The 13,186-nt window shown below is 38.5% G+C and overlaps 1 protein-coding gene across 1 annotated transcript; it reads left to right on the top strand.

Annotated features, from left to right (window-relative positions):
- The first annotated feature begins 2,894 nt into the window (after window positions 1–2,894).
- On the top strand, window positions 2,895–12,358 carry LOC137191783 (double-strand-break repair protein rad21 homolog A-like). Its single transcript, XM_067602171.1, has 14 exons — window positions 2,895–3,051; window positions 6,054–6,241; window positions 6,635–6,764; window positions 7,080–7,179; window positions 7,327–7,433; window positions 7,659–7,856; window positions 7,989–8,114; window positions 8,347–8,472; window positions 8,884–9,107; window positions 9,619–9,772; window positions 9,959–10,104; window positions 10,352–10,534; window positions 10,936–11,019; window positions 11,398–12,358. The coding sequence occupies exons 2-14, from the start codon at window positions 6,098–6,100 to the stop codon at window positions 11,587–11,589; spliced, it is 1,914 nt and encodes a 637-aa protein (XP_067458272.1). The 5' UTR covers window positions 2,895–3,051; window positions 6,054–6,097; the 3' UTR covers window positions 11,590–12,358.
- The last annotated feature ends 828 nt before the right edge of the window (window positions 12,359–13,186 follow it).

Here is a 13,186-nt window from a genome sequence, read left to right as displayed (position 1 = left end):
GCTGTATGCAAACTGAAATGTTTGAAAATACACTCAGACATATGAAAGAGAATTTTTTTCAACTGCATTTGGTCTCCTAACTCACACTGTTCCCTTGGTATGTGGGACATTATGTCAACATATTAGCATCTGTCTGTTTGAGTTAACTTTATTTGGACCATGTTAACTGAAAACACACCCTATGATGGATGATGCTGTCACCACATGTTCCCCCCTGTGTACTTTGGAATGGTGTTTGGAGCATTGCTTCATGCATACAGTTAGGAGGAAAAACATCATCTTCTATCATACAACCTTAAATCCTTATTTCCAGTGTTACTGTATCATGATGACTGCCATGGGATTAAAGGTCATTAGATAAATAAATTTTCAAACCATGATGATTAATAATGAAAAAAAAGAAATCCATCTCTGATTATACCTGACATATCAATAAATTATATATTTATTGAGCACTAAGTATCAAAGGTCTGAGTAACTAACAGAATTTAAAGAGTGCATTTTCAGTGACAGACCCGCTGAATGTCATACAGCGCCTCGGGGACACTTACGTTACAGAAGAGCAGAAGGGGCTCCCCGTGGCGGCATAATTGAAAGCATTAAGATTAGGCACATTATGGCACTATTAGCCAGAAACAATTCATTTCACAGGATTAAAGGAATCTAATTCTTCAATCAGTATTTGCCTAGATAAACACATCTCCTCTGAGTGTGTTTGTGTGTGCATATAAGCATGCCTCAGTAGACATTTTCTTTCATACAGCTGTTAGATAATGATACACCTCTGTTTTGGTATGCATGGTCAGGATTCGTGACTCACACCTTGTACGTCAACAAAGTAACTCATGTCAAGCATTAAAGCGTCAGTATTGTGTTGCTATACCATCTGCTGCATGATAACAGCAGACAGAAAACAGCTATCTGGATGAAATGATCTTGTTTAACACAAAACTGTGTCACCACCCTGACACGGCTGTGCAGTGTTGTGTCTAAATGTGTCGTACACTCGTTTCTATGTGTGTTGCATTAGGTATCTATGCAAAAAAAAAGCTTGATTTGATTTTCCCATGTATTAATGATGCAACACGTTGAAAGTCTCCTTCTAGTTTTAACACCATTTTAAATTCATTAATGTCTCTCTTACATCTGTTAGCTTTCAATTGTGAAATTTCATTCAGTAATTTGACCTAGATCAATAATTTATTAGTCTTGCAATGAGGCTGTGCAATTATGAAATACGTGTGAGAAATATGATCTGACTGATTTGGATCACATTTAGGGAATTACTTCTCTTAAATGGAATGAATGCTTACTGCAAGTGTTATTATCATGTGACTTTACCTTGTTTTCCATCTGCATCAACGCCACAAATATCCAGTTATGCATTGATGTTCATTGAATATGATGTAATAAATGTTGATGAATCAATTCTCAAACCATTCTCATCATAAAAACAAAACTTATCATTACTTTAATGATATGTGAGTGCTATGTCGGTTATCTAACAGCCCCACCTCCCCCAAAACAGTGACACAAAGCCCTGCTGCTGGTAAATCATAAACATGCTCAACTGGCAGCAGTTCCAGTGCAACAGATGCTGTAGCCTATGAGACAAATCCGCTTTACTGCATACCAATTTTGCAATTTGATTGTAGATGAGAAAGTCTTTCTGCCAGGCATGTTTCTCCTCATCTCTGTATCTAATATACTGTTTGGGAATTGGTTTTGTTGCCTGCATGGATGTTCACTTCCCGGTTATATTGAGTTGTTTTTTTCTTAAAGGGTTGAATTTGTTTGGTAGGCTGTTGTTGGCCTTTTCCCACAGCAGACATTTTGACTTATCACAGCCAGAAAGCACAGGTGTATCCAATAATGTTAAAGATGGCTCCGTCCCATTGGAGTGTTCCTCTATAAACTGTGCCAATCAAGACAGCATGCGCAATATGAGATACCCAGAACTGGGACACAATGGTATTAATTGGGCTTAATAATCAGTGTTATTAATTACACCAGTGCATTTCCTGCTATGACGTGTCAAAACGTCTGCTGTAAAAAAGGCCTATTGGGAGACCCCAGTTGGTTTTAGGCTACCCTGGTGATGTACGGGGACATGATTCACAATAGGCGTGGATCACAACTGATGTCACATGGATTCTGTTGTTTTCAAAAGATTAGAAACCAGATGGGACAATTGGGGATGAGAGTAGAATAGTCAGACAAACATACCCCATAAAAAACATACACTTTTATGGCTTCACTGCATTGGATATCAGCTAACCTCATTCTTTCTCACACATATACATGTATTTCCTGGAGACTTATCCTAACCACCACATGCCTAACCCTAACCCTTACCCAAACCTTAACATAACCCTAAACTGACCTTTACTTTAAAACAACTTCACCCCAAAATTAATGATTTACGTTGAGGGGACTTGCTTTTTGTCCCCATTAGGGAGGCGAGTCCCTACAACATGTAAAAAGATTTATGTCCCCACAACATGAGGAATGCCTGGCACACACACACACACACACACACACATAGAGGCATGCTTAATAATAACTTAAATTAAAATGTAGCCTAAACAAAGCAAATTTTAATTTTAAGAAAGTGTAAACAGAGGTTGTAAGACACATAATATAAACACACATTATAAATATATGTTAGGCTATATGAACATACATATACAACATATAAAAAAATAATATAGACAACACATACTAAATAATAATATTATTAAATTCACAATAATGCAGTAAAACCAAATCTACTGATTTATGAGTGGGGCGCCTTCGTGTCTGTGGTGAGCACTGTGCCACAGCGCCCCCAGTCGCCTCTCGCAGCTCACAGCGGGCTGTCTGTCAGTGTCAGCAGACTCCTCCTCCGCCATTTTTGACTGTAAACATCCTGCCGATTTTAAAAGGACAGCGGTGAGCGGGAGGAAGGCGACTGGCGCCATCTTGGCTGTCTTAATGAGTACAGCAGGGGAGAGCTCGCTGGGAGAAATAACATAATTATTGGAATTTCAGTCTAAAAAGGGGAAACTACCGGTAAGTGAGGTTTGCAGTGGAATTATGTGCGCGTTGTTTGGTGTATTTTACAGGATGAAGTGAGCATGCACGTTAGTGTTTATTTGCCGCGGCCTTCACAGTACAAGCAGCCGTTAGCCGCCAGCTAACAACACAGTTGTGCTGCTAGAGGGAAAAAAGTATGAGCAGGTTTGACGGGCGCCTTGTTTTTGTATGCTTTAGTTACTTTCTTTTTCATGGTCGAACTGTATTTCTGTCCACCGTTTTCAAGAATGTATAATTTTACTTTGAAGTAGCGTGAAGTTAATTCGGTAACGTAGTAGACGTTTGTGCTTCACACGATTTCATTGCTCCTTTTGTAGTTAACGCTAGCTGGCGGCTAATTTAGTTCATCCCACTTGATGGCGCCGACTATTTACTGGCGTTTACCAACCCGTTGGCGCTTTTAATATTACTCTGTATTAGACGCAGGTAACTATGTAATTTCACTTTAACTTACTTGTATATATCTGTGAAATTTCAACGTTTTTAATTGATTGAAGCAAGAAACACGTTAAAACGTTACGTTAAGCAGACATGTGCATTTCCAGTGTTTGCCCTGCTGACTGGGAAATAGGCGGAACTTGAATGAAGTCGGCGCTTGTTTTGATAAAATGTTACTTTTACTAATGTCGTGTTTAGTGCCCGTGTCTTACTAACGATGAGCAACGGTTGAAGTTAATTAAATTTAACGTAATAAAAGGCAAAGGAAGTGCTTCAAGGGAGCTTTTAGGTTAGCTAACGCCAGCGTATTAACAAAAAAAAGTTTTTAAGAGAGTTAATTTTGTCGAATAATTTGCAGGCTAATGTCACTAAAAAACGAATTTATCAGCTATAAAAAACAATCCGCATAATTGGGGATTAACGTTCCTCATCTTTCGTTTTTGGCGAACTTGCTAAAAAGACCAAAAAGATCTCTAACAACAATGTGTAGCCCTTTTGGATATGTTCAGGCATGTGCGACCTTATTATTTGGGCTTCGTTCATCAGCCAAGAATATATGGATTTAAAAAAAAACTATCTTAACAATAACAACAATAACATGTCATAGCCTGGTTATTACAGGCCATGTTGGACCAGCGAGGTTCACCACAGGATTACTGTAACAGTTAACTGAACAATGGCATTTTTAACAGGATATTCGGCCAAGATTGTTGTTGTCTCTTACACATCTTAAGTAGAAAATATTATATTGTTATCAATACAGAGCATTGATTTTTGCAGCAATCAAGTTAAAACCAATTCTTGATAGTCAGAGATATGAAAGATGGTATTGCTGAAGATCAAGATTGTTTTTCAAACACGACGTTACTTGCTGCTTTTATGAAAATGCATTTAAAACTAGATAATCTGTGTAGGAAGGCTGCCATGGTAAAGAGATGATACTGTTCTGCTTGTGTTTGTCTTTAATTCTGGATCATAAAAAAACAAATTTGGTTTCTTTATTTGTTGTCTCTTCTGAAAATATGATGAATTAAGGTTGTGTCAAACGTACATACTGTATATTATAAATACTGGTGGTAGGGCTGATCGATTTTGAAAAAAAAAAACGATTATTTTTTATGTTGATTGATATGATTTGTGATATTAGAGGGAATGGTAACTTTTACATCATTATTGATTGAAAAACATTAAAATGATCATAATGTGATTTCTGCAGGGATCTGTACCAAATGAGGATGTTTTCTTAAGTCTATAGCATATTATGTGTAGGCGAGGACATCTCTGCAGCATAACAATATTTAATTTAAAACAGTATTTTGACACACACTTCGCCTTTAACAAATATTTTGCCTCCTGTGATTTGAAAATTGTAGTAGGCCATATTATGATTTTGATAAAATTCAGATTAGTTGTTCAGCCCTAACTGGTGGCACAGAAAGTTCTAAAATGTTATTTGACATTGCTTCTTGTCAGTGATTGTGATTGATTACAGTTGGTAACTTCCCTGTTGCCTTTTATAAATATGGCTTGCTTGACTGCATACATTAGATTGAGTTACAAACTTTATGGTTAAGTCCAAGGAGATCAGTACTGAACTGAGAAATCGAATAATAGATTAACACAAGTCAGGAGTGTCTTGGGGCCATCTCAAAGCAACTTGAAATCCCAAGATCATCAGTGCAATCAATTGCTTTAAGTACAGAGTACCAGCAACAGTGGTTTCTTTGCCAAGGTCTGTAATAAAACCCAAACTGTCACTCTCTGCTGAGAGAGAATTGGTCCAGGTGATCAGATGTAATCTAAGAGTCACCCCCACCAAAAAAACCAACAAAAGACAGGTTGGCCAAGATTTTATAGGTTACTGGAACACAGGTGTCACCATCTTCAGTCAAGCAAGTTTCACTTTGACAAGGGCTGAGAGATTGCCATGCAAGAAAGAAGTCCCTTCTCCAAAGTGTGAGTCAAGTTAGTGCTGATCAAGTGGGGCAAAAAACTGTAAGAACACTGTACTTTCTGTCAAGCGTGGTGGTGGAACTAATGTGCTCTGGGGCTACTTTGATCCCAGTAGATTGTGGAAAGTGGTCAAAATGATGAAGATTACCCCAGGACAACACCAACCCATCAGCTAGAAATTTAAATCTTAGTCTAAATTTAGCTAAAATTAAGATTTTGGAATGGCCATCCCAAAGTTTTGAACTCAGCCTTATTGAAAATATGAGGTCCGCCCTGAGGATACATGTAAGAAAACTGAAATTTGTTTGAACTCCACCAATTCTGTCAGAGGCTCGTTTGTGAAAAGGGCTAAAGAACATGCAAACAAATACTTGCTGGACTGTTTGTATATTTTTCACCCCATTGTATTTTGTTTTGTTTTGTATATTTTATATTTTCTGATGAAACAATGTATTTTTTAAAGAAACCAAATTTGTGAATGTTTTTTTTTTTTTTTTTTTGCCATAGTATACATGTCCCTTAAAACTGCATGTAAATGATTGATCTCAACTGTAAATTGATTAATTATGATTAATTATGTTTCCCAGGTGAACCTACCCCAGTGTGAGTGTGAGCCAGGGGAACCAGGGCAATGTTCTACGCCCACTTTGTCCTCAGCAAACGTGGGCCGCTGGCCAAGATCTGGCTAGCGGCCCATTGGGACAAGAAGCTGACCAAGGCCCATGTGTTCGAATGCAACTTAGAGAGCAGTGTGGAGAGCATCATCTCACCCAAGGTAACAACACAAAACTGTAGTTTCTGCATTCTGGTTATGATGGTCTAAAGTACGTTGTTGCTGTATAATGCTGTGTTCTCTTTGCAGGCTTGTCTCCCCCGCCGTTATCGTTACCTCTCAATAAATAAAAACAGGAATATTAAAAATGTTTTCTACCAACAACTGAAGCAGGGTTGATGAACAGAAACACAACAGAATTTTGGCTTGCAGCTTTCACAGTTTAACACAGTATTTGTGTTTATTTAAAACTGGTTTATTTTTATTGTGTCTCGCTCTGATTCAAAGAACTTTGTTGCTGTATAATGTTAGTTTGCACTGACAACAGTTACAATGAAAATATATCTTAAACTTAAAGTTTCTTGGTATTTCTCTCTCTTTTTTTTTTTCTCTTAGGTGAAGATGGCATTGCGTACGTCAGGCCACCTGCTCCTTGGGGTGGTGAGAATCTACCACAGGAAGGCCAAGTACCTGCTTGCTGACTGTAATGAAGCCTTTATCAAGATCAAAATGGCTTTTAGGCCAGGTAAGGAGATATTTCCTTCATTAATAAAAACACGTATTGTCAAGTTTTTTTCAGAATTTTTTCATTTCAAGAAAGAAGTTTGTACGTTTTTCTGTACTGAAACAGTTGAGAGCAGGCTGAGAGCAGAATAGAAAAACTGAATATGTAAATGCTGTGGTGGTTTTTCCATTTTTAGCCAGCTGTGTTACATGTGATGTAGGGATTCAACAATTTTCTTAAATTTTGCAGTGGCACTGACTTGATATGGTTGTTTGAGGCATAGAACCATGGAGTACAATTCAGTGGTATAACAGTGCTACTTGTATCTGTATTCAGGTGTGGTGGATTTGCCTGAGGAAAACAGAGAGGCAGCCTACAATGCCATCACCTTACCTGAGGAGTTCCATGATTTTGACCAGCCACTTCCTGATCTGGAGTAAGTTCATTACATCTACTGATCTCATTTTGTCTCTTCATGTTGGTCTGTAGGGTGAGACTCTTTCTTCTTACACTGGTATGGCGTGTGATTCAGTTTATACCATTGTACCCAACTATGCTGTCTTTTTTTGTGTTCTTCACACAGTGATATCGATGTGGCCCAGCAGTTCACCCTGAACCAGAGCAGAGTAGAAGAGATCACCATGAGGGAAGATGTTGGCAACCTCAGCCTCTTGCAGGACAATGACTTTGGTACGACAACTAATGTACTGATGTGTACACTTACACCACCCACTACATATGCATGAGTTGATAAAACCATTTCTATATCAAGGTAAATTTCAACATGAGTGTGTGAAAGTGCAGAATCATTTTAGATATAACGTTAAATTCAGATTAACACAATAACATAATTGTTATACAAAAGGAAAAAAGACATCCTCTTCATGTTTAATAATAACTCTTTGTACTCTTCAGCTGACTTCGGTATGGATGACCGAGAGATGATGCGTGATGCCAGCACGTTTGAGGAGGATATCATGCATGGAGCCACAGCCTCCAACCTTTTGCTAGAGGCTGAGCCTGGTCCAGCTAATCTCCCTGATAAGTCCAACCACATGGAGTATGATGACTTTGGGGACGGCTCCATGGGCAATAGTGATGGGGGAATGCTGGGTGAGCAGTTTAAGATGTCTTTATAGAATCTGATTGTAGACTATATGGAACAACTATAGTAGCTGTTCTGTGAGATATTTGATACATAATGAGGAATGATGGTTGATTTTAAATGACTTTATGATTTTTCAGTTGATAAGCTGTTGAGCTCTGAAGATGGAGGTGGTATTTTTGACGACCCTCCAGCCATCACAGAGAGTGTCATGATGCCTCCAGATCATGGAGATGACGAGGATGACTTTGACAACCTCCAGTCACGTAAGTAAAGCTAAGTTGTTTTTCCTAAATACAAAAGAGATGAAACAGTAAATTCAGTTTTTTTCTTGTACCCAAACTCATGTGAAGAACAGTCTCAGCTACTTGTTTAATTGAGTACACATTGCAGAGATGACCTGGAAAACCTGCTCAGTCGTGTGCCATTACGGGTGGAGTGCACATTGTGTCTATTTAAGGAGCACTACAATTCAATTTTTGCAATTTGTGTGTCTAGCGGGTCCAGACAGCCCAGACTCTGGCCCAGCAGAGCCACTGCCAGCTATGGCTGACCAGACAGAACAGACCACACTGGTTCACAACGAGGAGGAGGCCTTTGCCCTGGAGCCCATCGACATCACTGGTAAGATTCTCCCTCACCTTTCAGTAGAGATGCAAGGCTTTACTCAAAACATTTTTTTCCCATTTCAAATAAAATTCTGTATTTAATTTTTTTTTTTTTTTTAATTATTTTTCTTGTTTTTGTAGGTCAGTATCTCAGCTAGGGATTTAGTCTTCTGTCTTTGTCTTGTGTAGTTTGTTCATTTAAAAGGAAGTGTGCTCATTTCATGGAGCTGTATTAAGCAATTTTTTACCATAAGAATTGGACCAACATAGCATTGATATAAAATTTGCCTACAGAGCCCTTAAGCTTAACACTGTTTTATGACTAAAGCATATTAGCTGAAACCTTACCTTTTTTAATGATGGTGACAATAATCTAGTTGTGTTTTTTTGTTTGTTTTTTGATTGTTTTTATTTAACTCATCCCTAGTGAAAGAGACCAAGGCGAAGCGTAAGAGGAAGTTGATTGTGGACAGTGTGAAGGAGTTGGACAGTAAGACCATCAGGGCCCAGCTCTCCGATTACTCAGACATTGTCACCACTCTGGACCTTGCCCCTCCCACGAAGAAGCTTATGATGTGGAAGGAGACTGGAGGAGTGGAGAAACTCTTCTCTCTTCCTGCTCAGCCCCTCTGGAATGCCAGGCTGCTCAAGGTGACAAATGCTTGATAGAATATTTGTGCATGTATTTGTGGGAAAACATGCACACATCCACTCTAAAACTGTCGGCTGTGTGTCTGAAATCACTTACATGCAATGTTACAGCTTGGAGAATAGTAATAAACAAGCCCCTCTAGAGGTCTGATTCTCAAAGAAGGTCAGACTCAGATACTGGTGAATGATAGTGGGAGAGAGAAGACTTATAATATTGTATCTTTCATTGACATTCACTTCAGGTTGTAGGATTTAAAATGAGAACATTGAAGGAAGAAGAGGTGAAGGAAATGACTGGTTTTGTCTGTCTCTTTCCCTATCCTTTCACACCTACATGTACCCCTCCAGAATACTGAATGAAAAGTGTGTCGATGCATAATTTAACAGACCTCTTTTCCTTTTGTCTTGCATCAGTCCTTAACATTTTTATTGAATCACAGGCTGGGCATAAAGTTTTTTTTCAAACTTCTCTCTAAATTTAACTGTTAACTCTCACGCTTATTTCTCCCAGATGTTCACACGCTGCCTGACGCCTCTGGTGCCAGATGAGCTGAGGAAGAGGAGAAAGGGTGGTGAAGCAGACAGTCTGGATGAGTTCCTCAAAGAGCTTGAGAACCCAGAGGTGCCTAGAGAGGAGGTCATGAGTCAGCACAGAGATGTTATTGGTAAGTCATGCAGTAGGATGTGAGAAGAGGTCATATCCCGGTGATCCCAGTCATCAGTTGTGTATGAGAGAAAGAAACTAATGGCAGACGTTCTAACTGAGAGACCATCAGTTTGCGAATAAATCTGTGTCCGCCTTCGCATTTCCTTTTACATTCTATTAACAATCTCCCTGATCTGTCCCTCAGACCAGACTATCATGGAGGAGCCCAGTATGCTGGCAGCCTCTGCAATGGAAGGCAGTAGGACGACCCTGGATGAGACAGTCATGCCTCCTCCCTCCACTCCCCGCGGTGTCAAACGCAAGACCCTCGACAAAGACAGCACCCTTCCTGTGAGTACTTGACACCCAAGTTTTTTATCTCGGCTTTTCTTTTGTCAAAGCACATTGAAAGGCATTTAATGGTATTTGATTTATGCTTCAGTGGCAGAGCCGTAACATATAATGTTTAATTTCTAGCAGATAAACATGTTGGTCTCATCTGATGTGAAAACAGGATACTAAATGACTTTATTCTAAACAGTTATAAATTATGTACTGAATCTTGACATGGCCTTCATGATCATGTTTTCTCTTTCAGATGGCTCCCTTAGAGCAGCAGCCACAACAGGTGGCTGACCGCTCAGTCTTGTCTCAGAGGTTAGACATGCCTCAGGTGGATCTGCCCCCAGAGGAGAGCATCAACCTCACCCAGCTTGTTCCTGAACTTGACCTGCTTGGTGAAAAGAGCAAAGATAAGAAGGATGAGAGTGATGAAGAAGAGGTGGGGACAAATAACTGCTTTTTCTATGACACTGAAAAGTTAACTATATTGTGGAAAAAGTTTTCTTCCCAACTTTTAATGTTGTCATTTTATATGTAGTAGCAGTCATGTAATAGTGATGCCTTGTTTCCATCAGTTTGTTTAAACACAAAAGTGATACAGGAGAAAACACGCAGCAAAAGAAAATCAAACAGCAGAATATCACATGGCAATTCTTGTTAGCTATTTAGTAACTCAAAGGACAGTGTTCCCCCGAATTAGATTATGATTTTAAAAAAATTAATTATATGAATAAATTAATGTATGGGAATACCCTGAAGGAAATGTCTTTCTGTAGAGAGATGTGATTGTATTGTTGTGTGAGTCTTGGTCAGTTGATGCTCATGACTGAATGTTTTCAGGAAGAGGATGGCCAGGCTGGAGACCAGGACCAGGAGGAGAAGAGATGGAACAAGAGAACCCAGCAGATGCTGCACGGTCTGCAGGTACAAAAATACTGTTGCCATGTTCAATTTTTTTTTTTTGAAAACAGATTTCAAGTACATGGAAACAGTTGTTTCATAGTATTTGTTAGTAAAATTTTGTGTGCAGATTTCACAAGCTATATTCCTTTCATTCATCTGCCATGTACAAAATAGGTCTGTATAGGTTTAAACTGGAAAAGCATCTTCTAGGGGAACCCAGCTACCTGGCCTAGTGTGTGTGTGTGTGTGTGTGTGTGTGTGTGTGTGTGTATAATATAATATAATATATTTCCCTCTTGATAAAAGGTAGGGGAAATTCGTATCATTTACATGTATTTAATTGCTCACCTTGGGTCAAAAAAGTACTTAAACTGACGATTTGAGCTTTTCTTCCCACAGCGCGTCATGGCTAAGACTGGAGCAGACTCAGTCAGCCTGCTTGACTTGTGCCGGAACAACAACAGGAAGCAGGCAGCTGCCAAGTTTTACAGTTTCCTGGTCCTCAAGAAGCAGCAAGCCATCGAGGTCACCCAGACTGAGCCCTACAGCGACATCATCGCCACTGCTGGACCAAGATTCCACCTTATTTAGACATTGGAAGAACAGACAAACACTCTGCTTGCAACAGACAAACTTTTTTAATTACTCGACTTTTTGCCTTTTTATTTTGTGTTTTCCTGTCAGCCCATTTTTTTTCTCTGGGGAAGGGGTGGGATTAATGGGGAATGGGTCGGAAACTTTTAAAAAAAAAGCATTTTACTGTAATACAGATGGAATCATGCAGTATTCATTTGGTTCAAATGGAGAGAGGAAGAATGTTAAACAATTATATTTATAAAGCAACATTTTTCAGTCACCAATTTGTAAGCTTTGCTTCATTTTGTTTCCTTTTTTGTTTTGTAAGTTAAATTTCCATTGTCTTCTCATTCCATAAATTTTGTACCATTGCCCCACTCACAAAATATTGCAGATTGCCCTGTATTTTCACATGGAATCCCGTATTGACTCTGTACATGTTATGGAAAGGTACTGTTTTATTGCTCAGAAGTGTAACCTCTCCCACCTCCTCTGTGTTGCACTTGATAAACAAAAAGGTTAATCAGTCAAAAAATTGGTAAATCTCACCTGGCATTAAATATCATGTTTCAGATGTATAATTCAGGCAGTTTATCAGTTAAGTTTCATGTAATATTTTTCTTTTGTACCTTACGTTTATGCTTGTTCACCTTTTTGCATTATCTAACTAGGCAATGTACTTGTTACAGTTAAGTTCAGTATCCCACCTTTTTAGTCTTCGGGTAAGTTCTAGTTGTGATACATCTGTAAAGATTTGAAATAAAGTGTTTTAAGTACTTGGTAACTGGATATTTACTCATTTATAGTGTTATTTTACACTGGTCTTTATTAAACTGGTTATGAAGATGTTAAAGAAACCATATTCTGACTTTTGGCAATGTGTAGTGTAAGGCAATCATTTACATTTTATACATTATATCCCCAATATAATGGTGCCAAAACTCAAATGGTTATGGTGGTATTTGTGAGTGTGATTCCACAGTACTGGAGAAAAAAGGCCTTCATCCTCCCATTCTGTAGAAATGCAAACATTCACCAATACTTTTGGAAAAATACAAATACGTCTTGTATTCTACTATTCAAGTGGAAGTGGTAGTCCAGGTCCACTACTGATTACTATAAAGAAGCTCCGTGAGGGAATAGATGGCAGATTTCAGGCCCCAGTTCCAGCACAGCCAGTTGTGTACGACAAAGAGAAAAAAAAGAAAATCATAACTGGGTCCTTCATGGTGAAATGTTATATCTACTATAAGTGTTAGTGTATCTATGTTCCACTGAAAATGAAGCCCTCACTCAGTGGTTTACTGAAGTAGATAGATGGAGAATACTTTTTTTTTTTTTATCCCTAAGGGAAATTACAGTGTTACATCTGCTATAAAATAAATGACAAAAAGCTGCTTTCACATTGAAATTACTAAAAAGTACTGTACTTAGGTAACATTTTGAGGTACTTGTACTTGAGTATTTCCATTTTCTAGTACTTTATACTTCCACTTCACTACATTTCAGAAGGAAATATTGTACTTTCTCCTCCACTACATTTATGTGACAGCTTCAGTTACTTTTCAGATGAAGATGTGACACAATGGATAGTAAAACTTTTAAAATATAA

This window comes from Thunnus thynnus, chromosome 10, assembly GCF_963924715.1.
Source record: "Thunnus thynnus chromosome 10, fThuThy2.1, whole genome shotgun sequence".
Lineage (NCBI taxonomy): Eukaryota > Metazoa > Chordata > Actinopteri > Scombriformes > Scombridae > Thunnus > Thunnus thynnus.
Note: the sequence above shows the minus strand (reverse complement) of the source record. Positions and strands in the feature narration are given on the sequence as shown.